Source organism: Lycium ferocissimum, chromosome 5 (assembly GCF_029784015.1).
Source record: "Lycium ferocissimum isolate CSIRO_LF1 chromosome 5, AGI_CSIRO_Lferr_CH_V1, whole genome shotgun sequence".
Lineage (NCBI taxonomy): Eukaryota > Viridiplantae > Streptophyta > Magnoliopsida > Solanales > Solanaceae > Lycium > Lycium ferocissimum.
The window spans coordinates 74,111,248-74,138,369 of NC_081346.1; the positions used below are offsets into that span (position 1 = coordinate 74,111,248).

The 27,122-nt window shown below is 36.9% G+C and overlaps 3 protein-coding genes across 4 annotated transcripts; 2 read left to right on the forward strand and 1 right to left on the reverse strand.

The window, feature by feature from the left end:
* The first annotated feature begins 8,258 nt into the window (after window positions 1-8,258).
* On the forward strand, window positions 8,259-9,207 carry LOC132058033 (protein MAIN-LIKE 2-like). The gene is made up of 4 exons (XM_059450602.1): window positions 8,259-8,345; window positions 8,394-8,789; window positions 8,876-9,055; window positions 9,142-9,207. The coding sequence occupies exons 1-4, from the start codon at window positions 8,259-8,261 to the stop codon at window positions 9,205-9,207; spliced, it is 729 nt and encodes a 242-aa protein (XP_059306585.1).
* A 2,774-nt stretch (window positions 9,208-11,981) lies between these two features.
* LOC132057427 (tyrosine-protein phosphatase RLPH2-like) lies at window positions 11,982-17,228 on the forward strand. Its single transcript, XM_059450022.1, has 5 exons — window positions 11,982-12,382; window positions 12,929-13,081; window positions 15,274-15,341; window positions 15,577-15,756; window positions 16,739-17,228. Exons 1-5 carry the CDS (start codon window positions 12,007-12,009, stop codon window positions 16,907-16,909), a joined length of 948 nt encoding a protein of 315 aa, XP_059306005.1. The 5' UTR covers window positions 11,982-12,006; the 3' UTR covers window positions 16,910-17,228.
* Window positions 17,229-17,863: 635 nt separating this feature from the next.
* On the reverse strand, window positions 17,864-25,822 carry LOC132057428 (dnaJ protein ERDJ2-like). Of its 2 annotated transcripts, XM_059450024.1 has the most exons (12): window positions 25,656-25,782; window positions 24,342-24,520; window positions 24,045-24,264; window positions 23,854-23,949; window positions 22,805-22,925; window positions 22,601-22,707; window positions 22,218-22,435; window positions 21,768-21,945; window positions 21,519-21,638; window positions 20,198-20,284; window positions 19,323-19,433; window positions 17,864-19,189 (listed from the first exon to the last, which is right to left on the reverse strand). In XM_059450024.1, the coding sequence occupies exons 3-12, from the start codon at window positions 24,228-24,230 to the stop codon at window positions 18,353-18,355; spliced, it is 2,061 nt and encodes a 686-aa protein (XP_059306007.1). In that variant the 5' UTR covers window positions 24,231-24,264; window positions 24,342-24,520; window positions 25,656-25,782; the 3' UTR covers window positions 17,864-18,352. The 2 variants fall into 2 exon arrangements, with proteins under 2 accessions (XP_059306007.1, XP_059306006.1); XM_059450023.1 differs by lacking the exon at window positions 24,342-24,520 and having other exon boundaries at window positions 25,656-25,822.
* Between the last annotated feature and the right edge of the window lie 1,300 nt (window positions 25,823-27,122).

The following is a 27,122-nucleotide window of genomic DNA, read 5'->3' on the forward strand; positions in this document are numbered from 1 at the left end:
ATCTATTTAGCAGGCGCAGGAGAACACGCGCAATAACTTTTCCAAAATTTAACTCGATGTCTAATATAAACACTTTATCATGTGTTGCTCGATAGGAACAATAAATTAGAGTGTTTAACTAAAATTTATTGACAAATTTAAGGGATTATTCTGCCTTTTACATTTGATTACATTGCTGCAAAAAGGACACTTTCGTTTTTGGAACAATATCTAAAAACATCTTAAACTTGAGCGAATTATTAATTGCACAATTAAATTATTTATAATTTGAATTATTCCCCTGGAGATAATTATTTTGTAGTCTTTAATCCTCTGGACATTGACATGACAAATAATTTAGATAATCCGTTCTTAACCCATCCAAGTTCAACCCAACCCATCCAATTGTCACTACTAGTCTTCTGCAATCTTCACTGATATTTGGTTCTTGCTAAAGATGTAGACATATGAGAATACTTTTGTGCCTACATTTGTCTAAAACTATTTCGCCATCTAAATACATTTTATAACAAGAGGCGAATTCAGGCTCTAATGTCACTAAACTAGAATGAGTGCGGCTGTATATTCATACATTTTAATTTTTCCAATATATACATAGTTCGAGCTAAAAGTAGACGGAACCTCCTAGATTCGCCTCACCATTTTACCCTGTCATCATGTCAAAATTAGTGCTATTTTGAAGCATCCATGTACATCAACCTATGCCACCAGCAAGCATGTCTTTGGAAGTATGTCTACATTTCTTGTTTCACTTTACAAGTTTGGACCAATCCAGATGATTCGATTATCTTACTCTTGAAGTCTGTCAAGCTTTCTTCCACTCGGGCAATGTCCAAATCGGCTAGCTCCTTCATTTCCTCCATGACAAGAAACTCAGCTTTCATTCTATCAAGAGCGTTAGTCTTTTTAAAACACTTCTTAGCCAAACTCAATTTTTGCTCCTGGATTGCTTTTCTCTTCGTCTTTGCATCAAGCTTGCCTTCAACTTGCTGATTTGGTATTCAAGTTTGTCATTTGCGTCTTTGAGGTTAGTATAGAGTTCCTGATCCTTTGTGAGTTCGTCGATGAGGAGCACTTTCTTGGCAGCCTTCTTGTAATAATCCTCTGTCCTTCTTAGCTCTACGCAAGGTCAAGGAAAGGTGCAGAAGGTTCTCTTTGAGTTTCTCCAAGGCAAGCGATCTCTCAGCTGATAAATCCGGTGCTGCAGCATATACTGATAGTGCTGCACTTAATGCTGAGCAGTTTCCGGGTAGAAGCAAGTCTTGAGAAGGCATGATTAGTAATCTCTCAATATCACCTTTTGCTGTGGCAAGCATTTCTGCTGATAGCTGAGACCTCTGCGTGGTAAATATTTTGTCATCTATAGGAGAAGATTGGTCAGCAGAAGAACCGAGAGATTGAGTTCGTTTAATTTGTCCACTAACTCGCACAAAGAAGTCTTCTAGATTATCAAATTTCACAGGGCAGTCAGGTGGTTCAATAATATCAGATGTCAAGCTTCTGGTATTAGCTAATGATTGGGAAACTCTGCATTTTTTTCCTTCCTGAAAAGAAAAAGCTCTCAAAATTAGACGGGGTAATCAGACATAACGAACACGGGTAATAAGGAGAGCAATGGTGGAAAGTAAAGAGCTTCACCTGCAACTCTTAATTTGAACGACTAACCTCCAAACATGATGGTTTAACAATATACGTCATGTAAGCATAAATCATTTAAGCCTTCTTTGCATGTGCTCAGACCATTTTGCTCTTTCTCCATTTTCTCCAAATTTAACTTCTTAGCTTCTCTTTTCTACTTTACCCTTGATGGATCTTGAAGTACTCATTTCAGCCACAGTTATACTAGTACCATCTCCAAGATACTACTCGAGAATTTTTTATCACCCAACGGTATGTTATGTAGTGATCATGTAACAGACCTTCAAGGCTCTTCTACTGAATTCAACTTTAATTACTATTCATACTTACATTCACCATTTACAAACAAGAGCTTTCACTTTCCTGTTTTAACTAAAATTAGATCCCATTTTACCACTCATAGTGAGATCCTGCATTTCTCTGCCTCTTTTCACTATGCCCCAATTTGAAGTTAAATTTAATTTTTTTGCTTCACATATCAATCCTTTTTATTAACGAACTGAATAGTAGATGACTAATTCTGGTTTTGAGATATGTCAAACTATTTGACATACTTCTACAAACAGAAGTCATTATAAACCTATTTACAAGTTTAAGAAATTCAATTTAACAAACAAATCAAATTTACTCTATTAGTAGATGTTTTTGCCTATAGAATGTAGTATTAATTTCTTCTACTTCTATAACTATGATATGCAAGTCTATTCGCCCACAGTTTCAGAGAGTAATCAATCAGCCACACTAAAGGATGATCTCAACCATTTCACTTCCAACTTCCAACCAGTATCAAAAGTTAGGACATGAAATGCAACACCTTGGGTAACTTACAGTCATCACAGCGTTTGTCTGCCATTTCTCTTACTACATTTAAGTGATCAAATTCATACATATCGTTGAAAATATATGTTTTCAGCTTTGTTTCCTAAACCTTCTTTCTATCAAGCCTAGCACAGCTAATCCTGGGAAGTCTACTACCCACTTTTTTCATAAACATGCATATATATTGTGTAATACGAAACATGCTTGTGTAGTGCTTGAGAGAAGACTACGAAAGTGAACTTACTTCAGCAGATGAAAGTGGTGATGTGGAAAAGGATGTATCATCAAACACAACAACATCGGTTACAGTCTTCTGACTAGTAACAGTTTCTGCAGAGTGATTTGAGCCATGGACTGCAGGAGAGTGTTTGGTGATGTTAATAGCAGGTTTTGGACTTTTATTTGCAGAGAACTCCGTAAAGCCCTGAAAAGTAGAAAGAGAAGAGATAATGAAACACAAAATTTGCAATGGTAAAAGGTTAAAGAGAACCAACAACTTTGGCTTCAAGGTTTAACTTACAGGCGCGAACCGTTTCCTCTCGGCTTTCTTAGAAGGCCTCTCATCTTTTTCTTGCCTTTCCAACTTCTGTTGCTGTGAAATATACTCTTGAAGAAGAGTAAAAAATTATAGACAATTAAAGAAATGCTAACAAGTTTCATTTAGAGAAGGAGAGTTTTCAAACTTATCAGAGTTATAGAATTTGATAATCTCTCACAGCCAGATTGCAAGTATATCGATTAACGTAGGTGTCAATGGAGAACATAAAACAGAAGCCATCCATGCCCTTTCACTTGAGAGAGTGTACAAATATATGACAGAGAGGTAGATAACTACACTGTAACAATTTTATTTTGACTTTGACATGGCAAAAAACTAGGACATGGAATGTATGTGAGGCCCGTGGGACTATTTTGCTATGTACCATACCTTATATCAACTCATTCTCAAAAGTAGCCACTCATTTCTATGGGTCTAATATGGAAGAAGACTCAGTTACAACTTTACAGATAAGGAGAACTAAAGAAAGGCAAAAGTTCCAAACAATAGTTTTAACAACTTCGCTTTTATTTTCAGCTACTTATTAAATTTTAGCTGTTTCCGTTTTTTACCATACCTTCTTTCCTCCTTTTTTTGGTTGCTTGTTCTCCAGCAATCTGTGCATTGCTTCCTGAATTCTCTGGATGGAAGTTCTTTTTTTCTTGCACCACAGTTGTAGTCAATTGAAAATCTGGTTAAATCCTATAAAGGATCTCCGCAGCTGATTCAGTCCGAGTTCTACCTATATAAGTCGACCACCAGGACTCAAAGGATGAAGTACATTTTGGATTGGCATCAAATTGGACAGCTGAAAATTTTTTCTTCAATTGGACGAACCTTGAATCTACTTCTTTTATGCAATTAGCTGAACGGAAAACAGCGATGAAGTATTGGCAGACTGATAAGGAGGGAGAGGCACAGCCTGTATCATGCCAAACTGCCGTGCAAACTGATTTGGTGCGTAATACTCCACTCCAGCTTTGCAGATAATTGACGTGCCCAGTGCAAGGCCATAATGGAGGTCTCGAGCAATAAGGTAACTGGACCAGATGTCTTTCAGCTCCTCCTTACGAGATGTTCGGCAGTGATGATGCAGCGACAATCTTGGCCACTCAGGACCAAGGGTCCTAGAAGAAAATGGGGTGAACTGGCTGGGAGTTCTGGAGGAGCATGAATAAAAAAATTCAAAACATTCCCGGAAGCTTTTGTGTTTTAACTTGCCTTGAGCCAGGGGGACCCCATAAGTTGGACAATTTTGTGAGTCAGAAGTCAAAGGTCCATATTCAGGGAAATAAGACTGAAGTCAGAACTGTAGGATCCAGAAGGGCCCCCCTGAAGGACCAAACCCTCTGGTAACTACATTTCTACAGCCTCAATACAGATGAGATAATACAAAAGGAGCCAAAGCAAGCTTTCTGCCCGAAGCAAGAGCAACGGCTAATTGGCTACATTCCTTTGTCACCCTTAATGAAGCATTGCAAAAGACGTACTTGCAAAGCCACATAATTAGGAAAGAGATATGTTCATCCTCCGTTACATCGTCTATTTGCATGGATACTTCAAGGAATTCCCTATAAGATAATCTTTTATCGTTCTCACCCGTCGGTAAAGTAAAGGACTTTAGCACGTAGAGCATTGCGCTAATCTCCTTGCCATGAGGTCTGAGCCCTGTCAAGGCAACAATATCCAGTACTGTTGGACCCATCATGCCAAAGTTAAAGTGAAAGGAGTTACTTGAGATTGACCAAAAGCACAAAGCAGCATACAGAAGACTTCTGTCACGGGGTATGTCGAATTTAGAGAGCTGGATGGCGTCTCCACTTCTCCCCTTTTACCTTCTCCAATCGATCAACCCAATCAGTCCGTCCTCTAGTTACACGTGGCCATGACGTCGAAGTTTGGCGTCTTTGCCACTCAGGTTCCAGAGAGTGCATAAGGAGCTTTTCCCCTTTTGCTAAGGGATAAAATGGCTCAAGCTCTGAAGGAAATGCATCCCTGAAGCATGGACCTAATATGAATTCAGAGAAATTTGCAGGATTAGGAACAAAAACCTCAGTAACAATCAAATCATCAGATTCCTTGATTTTTTGCTCCACAATGATTGCCAGTGATGGAGCTTCAATATCTGGACTACAATGTGTCCCTTTGTCCATGCAGAATTCAATCTAACTATGCTGCAATTTTCACGAAATCCAATACTATAAAGGATACAAACAATTGAAACAAAACACATTCGAAATGCCATGTGACCGGGAGGTCACGGGTTCAGCCATGAATGTTCTCTTTGTACGCAATGGAAGAAGCCACAGTACGACAGACCCTTGTGGTCCTTCTTCTCGACCCCAAGAAGACGGAGCTTAGTCTGCACCTGCACGCCTCTTTTATATATCAAATTCAAGAGATGCAGATTAAGAACGACGAGTTTTGAACAAAATTTAATTGATGGAAGAACCACACTGTGAAGTACGAGAGAAATTACCTAAAACAAAGCACATTTGAAATGCACACTTCACCTATATATATATATACATATATCTGAAAATTCAAGCTATACAGATTGAGAACAACGAATTTTGAAAAATATTCAATTGATTGAAAAACTACACTGTGAAGTTCGATAGATTTTACCTAAAACAGAGGCGCGATGAGAAGTTGAAGATAAAATACATTCAACATGATATATACACACACACACACACTGTGAAGTAACTTGATTATTAACCATAATTAACTACGAAGATGACATTTCATGAAAAAAAATGCTGCGATGGATACAAATAAAATACAACTAAACACATTCGAAATGCACACTTAATTTATCACATGCTCGAGGATTATTGATTTGAACCCGATGTTCGTTATCTGCCCTGTAGAGGCGGATGTGATATTTAAATTTTGTGGGGTTGGAACTTATTATATTTTAAAATATATGGGTTTAGAGATATTATTTATTGCGATTTTAGTAGACTTTTACACATAAGTTTATATTCCCGCGTCGAAAGTAGTGGGTTCAAATGAACCTAGTGTTTGAACACTCCATCCGCCGCTGCTACCTTGTGGTCTAATTAATCCGGATGTGCATCGGAAAGTCCCGCTTTTAGGGTAAAGCTCCTCCTGCTGAAGACGATTTTATATTTAAGGTTCGAATCCGATACCTCTAATTAAAGATGGAGTGTATTTACTGCTCGACCATAATTTTAATTTTTAACTGATCAGAGTTTGATAAATATTTGGTACTGACTAAAAGTGCTCACTTTTTGAAAATTTAAAAGACCAAAATTATTCTATTTATACTCAGGGACTATTTTGAACCAACACTCAAACATAGGGACCATTTTTATCATTTTCTCAAAATAAATCAAGAATCTTCAACCTCCCAATTTTTACTCCCTCATCAATACATACAGACACAAAAACATCAAAACAATGGAGGAAAATAATAATCCACCCACAAAACTTAGTATTGTCTGTTGCATAGGTGATATTCATGGCTACATAACAAAACTCCAAAATATATGGTCAAATCTTGAATCTTTAATCAACCCATCTGATTTCCAAACTGCCCTTATCATTTTTTTGGGTGATTATTGTGATAGAGGTCCAGATACTAGTAAAGTTATGGACTTTCTCATTTCTTTACCCTCAAAATACCCTAAACAATGAGTCTGCGACTTTTGTGAGTTAAAAAAAAAAAAGAACCAAAATAGCACAAAAAAATACAAAACTAAGTTTCGCGCACGAATTAAGAGGCCACACCTCCTTCCCCACCACGGTCCCCAGTTTCAAAAAAAAAAAAAAAAAAAAGACCCGCCATTAAAGGGCAATTTCAGTGGTCCCCAACTCCAAAAACGTCACTTTCGTGTTGTTTTTCAACTCAAAAGTTAATATTCTTGGTATATTGAAGTGTAGGAACAAGTTTCTAAGGTTGGATTTCGGAATAAAGCTGCGCAGAACTCATTTGAAAAACTCAAAAAAAGCTTCAATCTAGGTATTTCACTACGAATTTTCTATTACATTATTAAATATATTATTATCCTAAGCATGATCATTGTGTAATTGTTGCGGATTTCGAAAAAAAACTTCTGCTCATTTTATTTTATTTTATTTTTTTTGCGTTTTTGGGGTTGTTTGTGACTGTCCCCTTTTTTTAATTATTTTATTTGTTTATTTGTTGTTAATTAGTTAATTATTTATTAATTGTTTATTTAATATTTGTTAATTGTTAGATTAGCGACTTAAGTATTTGTTAATTATTAGATTAGCTATTTCAATTGTTAGACTAGCTAATTATTTATTTAGCTTTTGTTAAGCCAATTGTTTATTTGTTAATAATTTGTTAGTTGTTTGATTAGTTAGTTAATTGTTTATTTATTACATATATGATAATAATTTTTTAATTATTTAATTAGTTAGTTAATTGTTTATGCTAATTGTTTGCTAGCTAATTGTTAATTATTTGACTTATTAATTATTAATCTTTATATTTTAGGATTGAAAAACCTTAGTTTAGGATTGATAACCCGTAGTTTAGGATTGAAAACCCTTAATATAATCTTCGATAAAAGATTACATAACTAATACTACTTGTTAATGATTGATTTAAAATGCGTAAAATAGATGGATCACCACAACCGTTAATATAATTTTTAATAAATGATTACATGACTAATATTACTTGTTAATGATTGAAAACCCTTATTTTAGGATTGATAACCCGTAGTTTAGGATTGAAAACTCGTAGTTTAGGATTGAAAACCCTTAATATAATTTTCGATAAAAGATTACATAACTAATACAACTTGTTAATGATTGATTTAAAGTGCGTAAAACAGATGGATCACCACAATCCTTAATATAATTTTCGATAAAAGATTACATAACTAATACTACTTGTTAATGATTGATTTAAAATGCGTAAAATAGATGGATCACCACAATTCTTAATATAATTTTCGATAAAAGATTACATAACTAATATTACTTGCTAATGATTGATTTAAAATACGTAAAACAGATGGATCACCACCCTTCGATCCACGCCCGCCGACCGAGGTACTATATCTTCAGTCGGAGCATAGGTCGCAGCATATATGGATATCCGACCTACAGCCTAAGGCTCAGGTCCATACCCGGTTAGGGGACTTAGCATGGGAGATCTTAGCTGCTTGCCCCCCAACATCCTCGCGTCTTGGATATACTATGTCGGGGTGGTATCTATCGGTGCCTCGAAGTTGGTTGGGTACAGCACGATAGATCGCTAGAGATGGCCTTGATTGAGAGGTGGCAATCGGAGACGTACACATTTCATCTCCGTACTAGTAAGGCTACCATTACCCTCCAGGATGCAGAGGTCATTTATGGGCTATAGGTTGATGGATGCCCATTGTATACTGAGAAGCCTCAGGTGTTGCCGCCTTATCGGGATGAGTTGACTAGGCTCACCGGTTTCGTGGCTCCGGCTGGTGATATTTCGGGCCAGAGTCGACTTTTGTTGTCAGCCCTTTGTGCTCACTTGCGCCTCATAGACATGCAGCATCCGATTGGAGAGGACATGCCTCGGGCTGATGTTGACCGAAGTGCGCATCTATACCTACTCATCATATTCAGGGCCATCCTATTCCCTAACACTTCAGGTTCGCATGTGAGCTTGATGTATCTTCGGTATATCGACGATCTCGCCGAGTTAGGATGTTATAGTTGGGGCGCTACTGTGCTGGGCTACATGTATCGAGGATTCTGCCGATGTTCTATGGGCACGAGGGTAGAGGTCCCTGCATTTTGCTCGCTCCTTCAGGTAATATATTTAAGTGTGTGTAATTCAACACTATATTTTTTTTAAAAACGATGACTGATAAAAGATTTTTTTAATGACTATATCAGATATGGGTGTGGACTAGGTTGAGACCTTTTCAGCCCATACCAACTCACCCTCCCGCTGACTATTTTGCTGTGCCAGTACCATACGCGCGGAGATGGTCGCGAGGCGTACGTCGATGTGCGGAGACGTACCACAACCTTCTCCCGTTTAGGGATCAACTAGACCGCATGAAGGCACAGACGGTATGTTCATATTTTGGATCCACACGCTAGACCACATAGCTACTATTTTAGTCTTTTATTGTTAACTAGTTCAATTATTTTTACAGGCTTTTATATGGACGTCATATGATCATAATTTGGATGAGCTGTCAGCGTTTTGTCAGTACATGTGAATGTCGCGGTGTCCATTGATACATATGGATATCGTTGAGTATCACGCGCCCGACCGCGTGTTACTTAAGGTTAAGTATGTACGCATTATACCGCGCTTCGGAATGGGGTCGATGATGCATGGCGGCTCCATATGAAGCAACAGGTCCAGAGTTAGGATACAAGGATGACGAGCCTAGCAGTGGCCGGACATGACACTCCGATCCATGTGTACATGGAGTGGTACATGCGGATCACTCGCATCATTATTGGTAACCCCACTAGGCGTCGTCCAGATGGCCTAGGATATGTAGCTTTCGCAGGAGTGTATGAGGCGCTGGTAAGTTTTATTAGTCTCAAACTAAATCCATCATCTTATGTACAACTTTACAAATTTATTCAATTGTTAATATTTGCAAACATATGCAGGTACGGACCATTCAGACGATGCGCTATGAGAGCACTGCCTGTACGGAGGCCCCCGAGAAAGCGGACTATGCGGCACTTATGATTGAGCTTGCCGAGACTGGTATGCGACAGGCACATGACTTTGAGCGTCTCAGTGAGCGTGTTCCCGGTGCCCCACCCGGTGCCGGTGGTCGTGGTCGCCGAGAGCCGGTGGTAAGGCTCGCAGGGCGATAAGGCTCTCGTCGCCCGAGAGATCCCGTCGAGTTCTTACCGGCCGTCAACTACAGATATCCCGTCAACTTCACAGACACCTCTATATACGCCAGACCCTTTATCAAATTATGTGCCCTGGCCTTCATTTCCACATTCACCAATTCGTGTTCCACAGGGTGAGCGGCCGGTTCGTGATCTATAGAGTGGCTTACATCTGGACTTCGACGCCATCTTCGAGGACTTCGTGTTTGATACGGCACCATCTGCATCTCCTACTCGGGGGGGAGGGGGGGGGGCTCAGAAGCCCTATCACCAGGCATCTCAGGAGGCCATCGACACACAGGTTTGATTTTTAGAATAAAATAATTTATTAATTATTTTTTTATATGTTATTTCATGTTTAGTTTAGAATAAATCTAAACTAAATTGTTTCTATGTTATTTCAAGTTCATTCTTGTATGTCTGTGGACCCATCTCCGGCTCCAGCTATAGCTCCGGAGCCTACTCAGAAGACCGTTGGGGATCCATCTCAGGAGCCCTCTCACCAGTCATCTCAGGAGGCCATCGACACATAGGTTTGATTTTTACAATAAAATAAAATAATTTATTAATTAATTTTTCATTTCATGTTTAGTTTAGAATAAATCTAAGCTAAATTGTTTATATGTTATTTCAGCTTCATTCTTCTGCGCCTGTGTACAGGTCTCCTAATGAGATTGACGAGACTCCTGATGTTGTTGTCCCACTCCCACCGCCCACCGTCATCTCTCATAGGAAGCATGTTATGAACCAGGGTCCGGGCCGAAAGAACGGAAGGAAAGGAAGCAAGGATGATCATGTCATAGAGCATGTATAGATTAAGAGGAGGAAGGGGGATGGAGATAATGGTGAGGGTGGTGGGGGTGGCCTTAGGCCTAGCCGTACTCTAAAGGCTCTCAGATGTGGGACCTGAGATTGTGTATTTGTAAATAAAGTGTACATTTTATGTTAATATTATATATATTTTTGGTTATTATTTTCTTAATGATTATTAGTTATCTTAGTCTTTATTATCGATTAATAATAACTTGTGCGACGTCCTAAATTAATCAAAACTCTATAAAATATGACACTTAAACCTAAAGATAACAAGTTTTCAAATAAAGAAAATTTACTTCGGGGCACTTTAAAACCCCTAAAACGACGATCCAAACGTTTAGATGTACTTGATGTAATGAGCCGACATTATTGTACGCAAAAAAAGATATTAAGTTCTATATAAAATATTGATATTCCGGCATTTTGAAACATAACTAATCTTTAGTCAAAGTATGGAAAAAACATTAACTTTTAAAATAATTGGCCAAAGAACAAAGGCAAGGGCAGCTTTTGTTGCCCTCTTCTTGCGTGAAAGGACCAAACTTTTATTTTTACAGTATGGTCCTTTCACGCACAAAATTTGTGCGTGAAACTTTTTTTTTTTTTTTTTTTTTTTTTTGTGCTATTTTGATTGAACTTTTTTTTTTTTTTAACCCACAAAAGTTTCGGACTCCCTAAACAATCCCATGTTTTCCTTTGTGGGAATCATGATTTTGCATTTGGTGCATTCTTAGGTGTGCTTCCAACAAAAATGCCCCCTTAATGCTTGAGGGTGGGTTCAAAATAGATCCTTAATTATACATTTAGCAGTTTTGATCATTCAAGCTTGCCAAAAGTTAACACTTTTAGTCTCTGTAAAATATTTATTAAACCTGACGGCAAAGTAATGAACAAAATAAATTTAATTATATACGTCAAGAAGGTCTTATCAAATCCTTAAATATGCAATCGAAAAAACTACAAAAGCAAAAATTACATCTCAAAAAACTGCAATAGACTTTGAAAATAAATTTAAAATAACAAAAACAACAAAAATTGTAGAGTTCCCCTAATTTCCTCTTCTTTCCTGGTTCTCATCAAATTTAATACAGTATTCAATAAATATTTAGCAAAAACTAAAAGTGTTAACTTTTTGACAAGCTTAAAAAACAAACTATTAAGTGCATACTTAAAAAGACTATTTTGACCCAATACTCAAACATAACAACCACTTTTGTCATGTTCTCAAAATAAATCAAGAATCTTCAACCTCCCATTTTTACACCATCATCAACAATTCAACATTTATACACTCTTCTGACAGACCCCATATAATACATACAGACACAAAAACAATCAAAACAATGGAGGAAAATATTAATCCACCCAATAAACCTAGAGTTGTCTGTTGCATTGGTGATATACATGGCTACATAACAAAACTTCAAAATTTATGGTCAAATCTTGAATCTTGCATTGACAAATCTGATTTCCAAACTGCCCTTATCATTTTCTTGGGTGATTATTGTGATAGAGGTCCAGATACTAGTAAAGTTTTAGACTTTCTCATTTCTTTACCCTCAAAATACCCTAAACAATCCCATGTTTTCCTCTGTGGGAATCATGATTTTGCATTTGGTGCATTCTTGGGTGTAATTCCAAGTCCACCTGATGGATCTGAATTTTCAGAGACATGGAAAGAGTATGAAATGAATGAGCAAAGAGAAGGGTGGTATAAAGGTGAAGGCTTTTTTATTATTATTACTCCATTCGTTCTAATTTAAGTGTCTTATTTTCCTTTTTGGTTTGTCTCACAGTGCACATTTATATATTTAGTAAGTTAAACAATTCAAACCTTATACATGACAAGTTCATATCTACTAGATTGAAAGGGTATTTTAGTACATTATACATATCGGCAAGATTCAAAGATCTCTATTTATTTCTTAAACGTCGTGTCTAGTCAAACTAAGACACTTAAATTGGGATGGGGGAGTATTTTTCGTATTGTGTAGTTCCTTGTTTTTAGTAGTAGTACTTAGTTATCGCATAGTTTCTTATTCTTTCAATATGTATATTTTTAGCTGTTGCTCTATTTGTTTTGTATTATCTTGCTATTTTGCTGTTTTATTCTATTTTGAGCCGAGGTTATATCGGAAACAACCTCTCTACCCCTAAAGACAGGGGTGAGGTCATCCTACCCTTCCCAGACCCCACTTGTGAGATTAAACTGGTTATGTTGTTGTTTTGTTGTAATTTTTTAAATTTTTTTATTTTTGGTTTTAGGTGAAGGATTTGAGAAAATGCATTTGCAAGGGAGGAGATGGGCTGGGAATCATACTGTTAAGTTTAATACTGCTAAGGGTATTGAGTACAAAGGATCTATATATGATGCTGCACCTACTTTTGAGTCTTATGGTGTTCCCCATGGTTCTGCTGGTATGACTTTTTAATTTCCTTTCCTTTTTTGTTTTGTTGGTGTATCGGATTTTGTCTGTTGAATGAGTTGCTAGTTCTGTGATGGACCAAAAATTGGAAGTTAGATATGATTTATGTTTTTTTCTTCCTAGATGATGGTGAACTTTTGACTCCTGTTGTAGTTCTGAGTATGGTTTATTATGATAAGATCATTCTTTTTTAGTTGATCCGAAAGTCGGTCGGTTTTGGCCCCCTTTTTAGTAGTCTTTTTTGGCAGTCAGTGTTGGTTTTAAGTCCATTCTGTTAGTTGGAAAAAAGGTGCTCTACTTTAGCAAACTTAAGGGACTATAGATGCTCAGGGTCATATCTAAAGGACCAAAATAGACCTACTCCCATAGATAAGGCCTAAGGGACAATTTTAGCTAAAAACTCGTATGTGGAGCTTTTGTACTGATGCTTTGGAATGATTCCAATTATCACTAGCTTGTCTTTAGGCATGGACGTGATGAGCACTGTCGCTGTCTCCCCCCCTCTAATATTATGGTTTCCTATTATGAACTTATGGACCGGTACTACCAAACAATATGCTGATGAGGTTTGAAGGTACATGCTATTTGCAAATGATACTGTATTAATGGACTAAATCTAACTAGGGAGTTCTCCAGAAGTTGGAATTATTGATAAGCATGGTAGAGAATGAGGGTTTTAGGACTAGTGAAAGTAAGGCAAAGAGAAAGGTTAGTATAAGTAGAAGCGAGACGGAATATAGACACTCCAATTTTAGTGCCACAAGAATGAAAGTGAAGTGAGATTAAGCCGGATTGTGGTGCTTAAAAGAAGACAAGTCAGAAATGTAGGCACAATTTTTCAGGAGAATAGCATGAACGATAAAGATGTAAGATTTTGAATTAAAATAGCATAATTGAAATAGAACAATAATATGGAAGTGCTCTGAAGGGGAGCCTTTGCGTAACTGGTAAAGTTGCTGCCATGGAAACAGCCTCTTGCAGAAATGTAGGGTGAGACTGCGTACAATAGACCCTTGTGGTCCGGCCCTTCCCTGGACCTGCTCATAGCGGGAGCTTATAAGATTAGGCAATATCTATAGAACGCTTATAAGATTAGGCATAGCGGGACCTTTAATATGGAAGTGCTATGTGATTGGAAGAGAACTAACTACAGTAAAGGCAATATCTATAGAACGCTTGTAAGGATGGTAATACTATGTGGGATGATGAGGCTCTAAAACCCAACATATCCACTAGATGAGTGTCGCAAAATTCAAGTGTTAAGAAGGATGTATGACTATATAAGATTAGGCAAAAACTCTGGCATTGATGCAAGTCACACAGAGATTATAAATCAGGAGAAATTGCATGAGATTATTTGACCATATTCTACACAAACCTTCATATGCACCAGTGTGTAGGTTCAACACTATGATAATTATAGTTGGTGAAAGGGAATGAGTAGACTTAAATTCACATGGAGTGAATTGTCTCAAAAGACATACAATCTCTTAGAATCGATAAGGATTTATCTCAGACCAGAATAGAGTAGAAGCAAAGGATCTATATATAGGTGATATCAATTAGTTAGATTAGGTTTGGTTGTTATTGCACTAACAGTAGGTTCGATATATGCTAGAAATCTTCTTATTCTAGTTAGGCTTTATGTCTGTGTAGAAATAAGTGTGAGAATTCAAAACCCTCTAATTTTAAAAGAACTCCTCAGTTACTTTTCAAGAAGTATCGGAATGAAGTGAGTTATAGCAGAATGGTTACGAAGGATTTATATAATTGACTCCAACTATTTGTAGCAATTGCTTGATTGACTATTAATTTGCTATCCTGATTCAAAATCAGCAGATTATGTGTATCAGAACCTTGATGGATCACTAAATCTGTTCTACTTTTGTCTGGTATCTTGTGTTTACGGGTGTTTGAAGGTGTTCACAATCGTAAAGAAATGTGTAGCATTAAGTTTTTATTTTTCTCCGCTTCAAATATAGGTGTATATACACAGCTTTTGTTGAGTAGGACTATTCCTTTTAATCTAAGCGTTGTTCTTTCTTCTTGTGCTCAAAGATTGTTCCATTTTTCATATGGTGTTGGGTGGACCTGTTACTGGAAAGACTGAGAATTCTTAATTCTGCCTATTCAATGTTTCACATAATAATCCTTTTGTTAACGTTAAAATTTTACTCTTTACAGATCTTATGCAGGCAGTTCCTGATGAGCACAAGAAGTTCCTTGCCAATTTGGTTTGGATTCACGAAGAGGTAAGCTCTTTTGTCTTAACTATTCTTTCCTTTTACAAATGTGCAAATAGTGTCTCATTTTCAACTTTTTCCTTCCCTTGATCGATTGCTTATCTAAGAAAGACGTGCCTAAGTTTGATTTATGCTATATAAATGAACTCAAAGAGTGCTCATTTATCATGTCATTACATAGCCAACATGCAACAATAACAGGATTTAAGATTTAAAAAGTTTGTTTTGTTATTTTTCTTTCTAGGATGATGTTTCCATAAAAACTGAGGAAGGAATTAAAAAGTGCAAACTAATTGCTGTTCATGCTGGCCTGGAGAAAAAGAAACCTGTTGAGCAGCAAATTAAAACCCTGAAAGCAAAGGACACGAGGATTCCTAAGGTGGAAGCCCTTAGTGGAAGGATGGATGTATGGGAAATCCCTCAGGTGACTTCTCTTTAGTTCTTCTTTTACAGGATTTTCGATGTGTTTGTGTTCACTAGCTCGCAGATGTCAGTGAAACTAGTTGATGCCGCTAGTCTATGCTTTTTTTGGGAATGGTAATGTTGTATTCCTCAGCATTAAGGACGTGCTGGAGACCTCCAAATATTTTGGGCCCAAAACAACAAGAGAAACTAAAGCAATTATAAAGAACCTAAAAAATCTACTAACTGTTCAGCTTATTCTAAACCTTCCCCTTTACACCAAAAGTAAAAAGTATTGATAGATTTCTCTTTGATTTTCTGGATTGAACTAGAAGTATCCTCAAAACATATGTTGTTTCTTTCTCTCCATGGTAACCACCATATGCAAGGTGGTATTATCTTCCACCATTCTTATCCAGCAACTGAGTAGGTCTGCGGTGTGTTCTGGCATTATCCATTTAATTTGAAACATGCTGAGAAATAGAGACCATAACTGTGCTGTAACTTTGCAATAGAGACCACTCAGTCTATGTTGTTTGGACTCTTCAAAAATGCCGCTTACAATGTGTCGGATCCTTCAAAACTAGTACGTTTTTTTCCCCATATTTTCAAGGTTTGGTGGACAGAGTCACTCGGTACTTGTGCTGGTGAGGAGGTATCAGATACCTCGTGAAATCACGGTTATTTAAAAAAAAAAAAAAGACTAGTGTGCTTTTTTTCTTAAGAAAGGTGAGGGTATTATGAAAAACAAGCACCAAGGTGTATTTAGAGAGGGTTCTAAGGTGTGTCCCTGCCTAATCCTAAAGAGCGGCCCATGAGATCTATCATTGCTTCAGCTTCACCAAATGTAGTGCATTTTTAAAGGATCTGATAGGGGTGCCGTAATATTTTTGAAGGATCCGAGCAACATAAGCTGCTCATCACTACATTATGTCTATGCTATCAAAGATGGTAAATGGATTCTCCAACCAATATTGATTGTTGTTGCATTATTTTGTTAATAGGAACTGGCTAAAACTCCAACAATAATCGTAAGTGGCCACCATGCGAAATTACATATTGAAGGCCTAAGACTGGTAATAGATGAAGGTGGTGGATACGAAGATAAGCCAGTGGCTACAGTAGTGCTTCCTTCAATGGAAATTGTACGCGATACTGATCATTTGGTGAAATAGATTGCTGCACGGGAGAGTGACTTTTTGATCAGCTATCAAAGTCTCTGGCACCATATGTAGTATATTGGCTATGTATGAAGTCTTTACCTCTTATATTTTTCTTTGGCTAGACATTTGTTGAATGTAGTCAGAGAATTTACACAATAAGCCTGTGTCGGACAAACTTCCAGGCCTGTAGAGAATCATATTATGTTGTAGATTCTCTACTTTTTGATATACTGCTTGTATACGGGAAATTTTCCCATATTTAATGAAATTATGTACCGTATGATAAAAAAATTTAAAAAATCATTTATACGCCAAAACAAGTTATGTTTAACTTAGAATGTCAATTAACTTACGCAAAGTAAAGTTTTGATGGTATGCCCTCTTTTAGCTTTTGATTGTGTCAAAAAGTTTAGTTAATCCACTAAACAAACATTCTTAGGTTCTGATCAATCGTATTTGTCTCAACACTTTTTCTTTTCTAAAAAGAAAAAGCACACACACTTTTTCTTTTCTGCGTAGTCCACCAAATTCCCATACGCTGCAAAAACCAATACCAACATTTTTGTTCTGACTCGAGCTCGCAAGGGAAGAAATGAATGATAAATCCCTTAGCTCTATATATTGTTCCATTCGATCTTTTAGGTCCCGACTTCACCTCGATGGGTATGCTTTGCATTTTCTATCTTCGTCACTTGGCATTGGAGCTGTAACCTTAGATACAAGATCAGCCCAACCAAGGCAATCCTCAGAAGAAAAAAGATTGAAGTAAAAAATGAAGAGAAAAAAGAAAGAGGAAAAGTTATATCTCACAAGTAGGACCAGGATTTCATCAATTTCCAAGACCTTAAATAACAACGAATAAACAGTCCTGAAGTTCGTTGATTTTGGTGTGTAACCCCATATAAACCAAAATTTCATGCCATGAAACTGCTGATAGACTGTTCATCCCTTTCTGAGATATTAAGCTGAAAGCCACAGTGATTGCTTCACCGGCAACATGCTTTGACAGATCGCAACCTCGTGCTAACAAATTTAAGATAAATGGTATTGATGGGGGGAATAAAGTATTTGAGGTACAAACAAAGCAAACATTAATATTAAAACGACAAGAACCATCTAGTCGGACAAAAAAAGACTAATTTAAGCTCTAAAAAGTACTCTGCCATGAAATGTTTTATTCATGTCAAATAACAGTACTAACGGTTCTAACTTCTAAGTATATCAACTGTAGAAAGATAATCCAAAGTGATTTACCTGAGATATAGTCATATAACAGAAAAAAGAAAAACTATTAAATACTTTTCTTACCTGCCCCTCCCTCCCCACCCCAGCTCCCCAAACATTTGGAGTGAAAGGATATTTTCTCGCAGGTTTCCTCTTCCCTTCTCCCCACAAAATTCGAACATCATGCGAACGGGGAAATTAGGAGAACAAATATCTAGCCAAGAAAAGAAGTTAGTCGGCTTCTGAACCAGATTCATCAGAGCTTGAACCGTTGCCCTTATTATGGGCCGAGCCATTTGCCACAGCTCCTTTACTCTTTGTTTCCTTTGTATCTTCTTCATCTTCACTGTATTCACTTTCATAATCATCGTAATCTTCTTCTTCTTCTTCCTCGTCCTCCTCAATTCCATCCTCCATGGCAGGAGCCTCATCTGCTGCGAAACCACCTCTTGTTCCAGCTCTGCTGCGTTTCATAACCTTCAACTTTATATTCGACTTTGCATCACAACCAATCCAAGAGTCACATAAGCAGAAAGAGCTCAAGTTGTAATTTCCCTCAGCTGGAGCTTGGAACTTCCCCATTACCAGCCTCGAACCATTTTTCACTTTCTCGAGTGCTTCTTTAACGGCAACATTTATTTCCCTTGCACTTGCACCAGACCCTTCCTTTGACTCCTGGATCGTTTTCGATACAGCAATTATTGCTGTAGCGTCATCCATGAAGCTAACCTTCTGAGAGAGCCACACATCATTCGAAAATGAGTCCGCAAGCATCAGCCAAAAATTCTCTTCTTTGTCAAAAGGGAAATACGGACAATGTGGAAGGGCACGTATCAAGCCACTACCACGGTTTATAGTGACCCAAGCATGCATGGTAACGATGTCACCCTCTTGAATTCCTTCCTCACCCTCTGTCTCGCATGTGATATCAATTGTCACCGAAGGCATCATCTCAAGAACCATCTCCACATCGTAGGATTCAGCACTGGAGAACCCAGCAACCTGAGTCAGCAGATCTGCACGTTCATCCGGTGTCATGTCACGGAAGTCTTGAAATGTCCGAACTTTCTGTACATAGAAGAAAGCGTTAGGAATATTCAAAACAAAAGGCTTCACTTGGCAAAGCCCGTGCAAATACTTTGAGTAAGAGGCAGATGTGTTTAGAAAGTTTGAGGAAAAGATGAAAAGCAATAATTGCAACCTTTCTCGCAATTTTTTTAACAACAGCCTCGCTAAAGTGTGGCAGCTGCAAAAATGGTGCATACCCTTCACTGGATGCACCTGCTGCTTTCCTTGCGCTGAGAGGTACTGCCTGAATCATTAACAGTAAAATGCGTCAAAAATTTCTGGAAGTGTCAGTAAGGGGTCATTAATGAGATGTTTCATCTCTACTGATATGTAACCCCATGGAGCTTGAGGAGCCCAGAACAGTTAAGAGCGACATCTGATCTATAAGTCTATTAGCATTCAAAGCAATTCATTAACAGAAAAATGCGTTAGAAATGAGAGTAGGAAAGAAAACCAATTGTGCCGGCAATGTGCGTAAATGATTTTGAGTAGAATATTGGACTTTCTAGGTCCTAAACCTATTAAAAAGGAAAGGAAACAGCCTCCAACTCCAAAACAAACAACTATTGGAAGTCCAAATTTTGTGCACAAAAAACTCATCAAAACAACTGAGAGAAATAAAATGAAGGCTGACAAAACATTCATCTTATTATCCTAATACATGAATCTCAACAATATTTGACGGAAAACAAGAATAAGCAGTGATGCCCGTATGAATGTATCCATGATTATGCCTTCAGAAAATATGATCAGAATACTTTAGTTTCAGATACAAATGTAGAGCCGACAGAGGATGATTGCAGTCAAAATGATGGTTAATGTACCCATAACAGTATTCAATAAGTTATCACGAAATTAAGTTACTTTTCTTGCGTTCTGCTGGAATAGGGAAAAAGAGAAGAAAATGATAAGAAATATGATAAGACGGAATGAGCACAGTTGCACATAATAGATACAGAAACTAGTGATGATCTCTCAGAAGGGTACTGGCCCTCTAGAAAACCTAACCTGAACAACACTCTGAGACAGTTCCACCACTCCTATTGCAGGTCTTAGCCATCCATGCCCCACCGGAGGGCGTGGAATAATAGCCATCTGCATGCAACAAGACAAACACCTTCCGTTACCATAGCAACTCATATTATGTTAAGCAACAAAAACAAACGTGACATATGGACTTGATACAGATTAAAAGAACGGAGCACAAGAAGAAAAAAAGCTGAGCATTCTTATCCTTAGGTTAAATAACGCTATTGCCCCTCCTCTCTCCCATGCACAGCTCAAAAAAACACAAACAATTTGGAAGTCTCTGAACAATCTAACAGCAAGCCACTGTTTAAACCATTTACGGGACATTACTTGCATGTTACTGCATTTCAGCTTCATTTCCCAGACACTAAATATTACCATATCTTCACAAATTTAGGATGTGCCTACTTTTTTTGACATACTAGTACATTATCCTCCTTCCCCTCCCTTTGTCTTCTTTCTCCTATTTCTTACTATATGTGTTTATTTTATTTTGTAGTTAGTTATGCTCCAGATATTTGTTGATTTATTATGGTTACTTCATACAGTAACTAGAGTGATACTGAAATGAATCAAGTTGATTCTAAACCCCAGTGTAGTAGATGTTACCAAATTTGAAAGGGCTTCAAGCATATGTCCAATTATCCAACTGCAAGTCCATTATATGATGCTAAAGAAGTGAATTAATTCACATGATTGAAGCCCATGCAATTTAATTCAGGACTGGACTTAGATATTAGAATTAGCATCTGGCTTAGTATTATATTTTTACTTATGGTGTTATTCGAATTCTTTATACATGTAAGGATTGTGGAATATGTGCTTAGAACTTTTTTCGGCAATAGGGAACCTTAAATACTTTTTTAATCAAGTAATGAAACATTAAATATTTCTTACAGCACCTTTTTCTTGATTAATGCTCTGCGAATTGTATCCACTAAATACAGTATCATAATTCACGATGTCCTCTAATTTTCGATTTTTTTGAGTCATTAATACCATGAACCTTTTCTTTGGTTGGGATCAGTCAGCTATACCATGAACATTTAGACCAATAGCCATGCTGAAGATAATAACATAATGGTATTCCCCTTCAACCCTTTTTAAAACAGCTCGTCGTCCAATATATATTTTCCAACTTGTTAGTGAAAAATTTCACTATCTAATGACAGTTACCTTACCACATATACCATGTGAGCAGTAAATGAAAGGCAGCACCGACAGTAACCTTATCCAAAACCAAAAAAAAATCCAGCACTAACAGTAGTAATAAGACTACAAACAGAACGAATGGTGATACCTTCATCAATTCTTCCAGAAGCCGAGGTGCGAGTTCAAGCACGCGTTTGAAGTCACGCTGTAAAGCTGGAGACAAGGCTGCCGTCTCACGTGTCAATTGGGCTTGAAGCAACAATTCAGTCTGCAAGCAGAGAAGTACTTCTAGCTTATTCTGTTTTCTTTTCTATTTTTAAATTACAAAAAAAAAAAAAAAAGGGACAGTTGTGGCGAGGCTTTTGGACCTTGGAAATAGAAGAGAGACCACACATACCTTTACTAAAGCAGGATGCTGCTTCCAAAACTTAGCCTGTTCTTGCCGAATATTCTTAAGATCCAAATTTAGCTCACTTCTAACCAAGACAAATAGTCTCTGCAGAGGTTCTTCGTCAGACCGACGAACAGGAATATCCATGAATTCAGAAGCCTTAATGAAAACATCCAGGACCTTGCTGCATCATTGAAGTAATATTACTAAGAGACAGAATGGAGTAAATAAAAGCAACATTATCCGTGAAAGCAAAGACTACCGCATAGTGGAAGGGGAGAGAGAACTATCTGGTTGAAGAAGATAAAGTAGAAATCAAAACATGGCTATTCAACTATTATATTTTGACAACATTTCAGCGAGCAAAGGTGAATTTTCAATATTATGAAGCAATCTACAAACTTAAGTGTGTATATCCTTAAGAAGAAAGTCAAATCGACTATTTCTCTCACATACCTTGGAGCTAAAGAAGGTTTCATTAAGTGGTAATATGCGGCTAATGTCGAGTGCATGACATAGTTTCCAGTATACTTTGACGACCTAGACAAGTATATAACAGAAATTGTCAAGGGCAGAATTATACAGACTCCAACAATTCCAAGCAACAGTATTCCTTCGGATGCTCCATCAATGTTTAGAAGGAACTGAGGGAGGGCAATGCCCATTTGAAGCCCCTGCAGGAAGCACAAAAAGAGAAGAAAAAAAAATCATTAAAAATGAGTACATTCCTCATTAATGAAATGATCATGTCTTGGACGAAAAAGCAGAATAATTCGATGTTCGCATTTCCATGTCCTCCTATCCCTCACATCCACAGGACAATGATAGAAGTGAATTACCTGCCGTCCATCGGGATGGCCATATTTTTCAAAATTTTCCCTAGATACAGGATCTGTCAGAGCCTGATAAGCCTTTGAGATGAATTCAACGAAGTATGAGTGTGCCTCTGCAATAGAAGAGACAACAGTCATGGCCAAGTGGCTGCCAATATAGCTCGTCACAGTAATACCTAGATGTGAACACATGATAGCTCTGGGTTCAACCTGGATCTGGATTTTTATCGGGATGATACTGAATGGAAAGTCTCCGATATGCCTTCTTTATTTCAGAGTCTGAAGCTCCATGTTCCAGTCCAAGAATACTGAATGGCTCAAATATTTCGACCTACAGAGTAAAATGTTTAAACTGAGCACAAGCACCATCTACATTGAACAAAAGTCATAAGAAAACAAACCACGATAAAAGGGACATCCTAGAGGACAGAATGAAGGTTGATAAAGATGGTGCTTATTTTATGATAATGTGTTTTTATGACCGATGGAACTTGAACTTATCCATATATATATGAACATGAGAATTTGACAACAACAACATACCCAGTGTAATCCCACAAGTGGGGTCTGGGGAGGTTAAGATGTACGCAGACCTTAACTCAACCTTTATGGGGTAGAGAGGTTGTTTCCGATAGCCCCTCGGCTCAAACGAAATGAAGTCAATGTAGGATTGCAAGAGAAATAAGACAGAAATATATCAAGATACCAAACAAATGAAGCAATACATCGTACTACACACATAAGGTTAAAGATCTACACGATACCAAAATAATACTACTAAGGCAAGGAGAAAAGGAGATGGAAAAGCTATCCCCCCACCTCTCTCTCAGACATCGCAATATGAGAATTTGACATCAGTAAGAAATACCTCATTGCTTGTGTAAGTAAAACATTTATGATATGTGAACTCAAAGACTTACAAATATGACCAATGGAAACAAACACTAAAAAATTTAAGAACACAAGTGTTGTACTATTGAAGACAGCACTAGATTCAAGAACATGCAAACACTATCTTATAAAAATAAAACCAAATTGAATCCTATTTAAAGAAGGCTTAAAAGCACAAGAACACCTAAAATGGGCTGATAAATTTGCACATATAGATGAAAAAACATCGCATTTTCTGCAACTATTACTACCAATAGTATTTTTTCCCACTTAAGGAGTTCTTGGGAAAAGGTTGCCACACACTTGCATTACCAACAAAGATATGGCTTTAGAGTTTAAGAAAAAAGAACCAGATAAACAGCAAGTACCTCAGTGCTGATATGCTTGATGTAATAAACAAGAACAGCCATGACGACCCACAACAGTACAAGGGTCAGATTACTGTACGTTGAGAAGTTTGAAATCTGAAAATCAGAAGAAAAAATAAATAAATAAATCCGATTGCAGAATTAACTTCAATATAAAAAAAACCCAGTAACTAGGCTATACAGAAACTTGCCCGCCTGAATATGGATTTGTGATACTTCCCAGACCGAACGCAGACCGAACACTGGCAGGTGATTTTGGCAGCCTTTTTCTTGAAAGCACCAAATAAATTGACTATTGTGTAAGGAACTAATGGCAGAGCCATTAAAGTCAACACAAAGATGGGGAAAAGTGCACTGTTCTCTTCAGAAGCCCCCATATTGAATTTCTCTTATAATTTAGCAAATATGTTCCTGAAATGGTGATTCCTATTAGAGTACAATAGAGGGCTCAAACCAGCCTTAATAAATAATTTGAAAATTTTATATACTTCGAACAAAACTTTCTCAAACTCTGCCTTATATCATGACAAGTTCAGCTAAGCTGAACTAAGCTTGATATACTACTGAAATGGTCGTTTCCATCGAGCCTAACTCATCAAATATAAGATCACGGCAGCCTCCAATTCAAGGACAGAACAGTGGTTCAAACTGCAGAACCAAACATTAACTGCAAAATTGTATATATTGGTTCAACTTCAAGTACTTTCATCATGAGAACTTCAGCTAAGCAGAACTATACTGAGTGCAATTCTGATCCATCAACAACAAGCTAGCACGATGATAACGAATTGCAGAAGTTTGACATCAACTTTTAATAGATTATCTATTCGAACTTTATCAATACTTATTTACCCTCACAAAATGAGCTCAAAAAAGTATTATATCAATTCATCGTAAAATGCTCACATATCCTCCAATTCAATGGAAAAAACTTGCAGAAATTGAACAGCAATTGCTAAACTCAAGCATATTTTCGTTTCGAACTTCATAAATACGTATTCCTTCTCACAAAATGAGCTAAGAAAAGGTATTTTGAGTACTCCTGAAAATGGTGGATCTCTATTCACCAAAAAATGCTCACTCATCCTCCAATTAAATGGAAAGAACTTGCATAAATTGAACAGCACTTGCTAAATTTCGTTTCGAACTTCATCAATCTTACTACATGTTAAAAATGAAAAAGAGCTCAATATTGAAGATCAATTTATCATTTCACACAGATTTTCGATTCAACAATTATGAATTACATATTCATCACTTAAAAACTTCAGCTATTTATTTGCCCTAGCAAAATTGCATCAAGTAGAAATGAAAATTCCTACTATTTGCTTGCCCTAGCAAAACTACATCATATAGAAATTGAGCAGCAATTGCTAAATTCACTCTATTTATTAACCCTAGCAAAAGTGCATTAGATAGAAATGAAAAAATGCTAGTATTTGTTTGCTCTAGCAAAACTACATCATATAGGAATTAACTCAATTCAATAAAAAAAAAACCTTCCATAAACTGAACAGCAATTGCTAAATTCATGATAATTTTATATTAGCGATACACAGTTCAAAATTCGATATATTATCAGTTCAAACAGATATTCGATTAAAAAATTATCAATTGCTTGTATTCATCACGAAAAAAAAAAAAAACAGCAGCTATTTATTTGCCCTAGCAAAACTACATCATATAGAAACTTGCATAAATCGACCAGCAATTGCTAATTTTCGTAAAAAACTTCAGCTATTTGTTTGCCCTAGCATTTAAGCTATTTATAGAAATGAAGCGAATGAAGGAAATTGACTTACTATAAATAGAGATCGGCGATGTTGTATCTCGACGGAATATTCGCCGGACAGTCGCCGGAGATTAGGCGGCTTTAAAATTGAGCTAAATTTTGGATCGGCTATTACAACAGTTTGCTTTCTACTCAACTAGTATAACGATTTTTATATCATTTGCTATTATAACCTCAGAATTTACCTTTATTGTTCAATTTATCTCAAAAGCTTCCTTATATATGTTCTCACCCCAAGACTATTGTTTGATTGACTTTGACAGTCCAAAATTTGATCTCTTCTTACACATTTTTCGACTTAATTTCTAATATTAATTATTTTTTGGGGGAAAGGGTCAAAAATGCCCCTCTACTTTGGAAATGAGCTAAAAATATCCTCCGTTATAAATTTGGATTGAAAATACTCCTCTCGTCATTAAAGTTTTCAAATATATCCCTGTCTTAACGGAAATTCTCAAATCCCCCAAAGTAACCCGATTTTATTTTTAAACCCGCTCCATATAAACCCGACCCAACTACATAAAAAAAACTCATATGCTACCAACTTGTTCCAGAGTCCTACATCTGGAGCCATCAGGCACAGGAACGGGTAACCCATATGGATTTTGTATTTAGTTGGGTCGGATTTAAATGGAACGGGTTTAAAAAAATTGGGTTATTTTGGGAATTCCCGTTAAGATAGGGGTATATTTAAAAACTTTAATGACGGGAGGGATATTTTTTACCCAAAATTTATAATGGAGGATATTTTTAATCCTTTTTTCAAAGTAGAGGGGTATTTTCAAGCCTTTACCCAATTTTTTGCTACAGTTTGCTTTCTACTGAAGTATAAGGATTTCAAAGTTATTTGCAATTGTAACCTCGGAATTACCTTTATTATCCAATCTTCCTTATATACGTTCTCACCCCAATTTTATGTGTGTTTTTTTTTTTGTTCAGTTAGACCGTTTATAATTTTGATATCTTATGTGCTTGATAATTTCTTTAATTTTTTTTAAAATCATGGTTTTCGGATCAAATTGTGCTCACCTCGACTAATTGGGATACATTTTACATCTCACTAGGTAATTTAACCACCAAAACTAGAGCAGATGGAAAGAAATCACCTAGATAAAAAAAATTATAATCGATTAATCTTCAAATGTAAGTAGCGCACAGTTTGAAATTCAATATATCATAAATATGTTTTCCTATTTCTTTTTACTTAAATAACATGCTTTATAAAAAATACTGGAAAGAGTAGAGAAGGAATTCAAATATCCTTGCCAATGTATTTTGACATCCCACAGCTTCGGCAGATCGCTTAGCCCCGTTCATTTTCGGGGCAAGAGCACTCGATCAGTGAGCTATTATTCACAGTGGAGTTCGAACTCTTGATGGGCTCCTAATTGTTTTACGTGCTGGGAAATTACAATTTAAGTTATATTATATGATCCGTCAATTCATATATTTCACCCTTTTGCGGATAATTTGATAT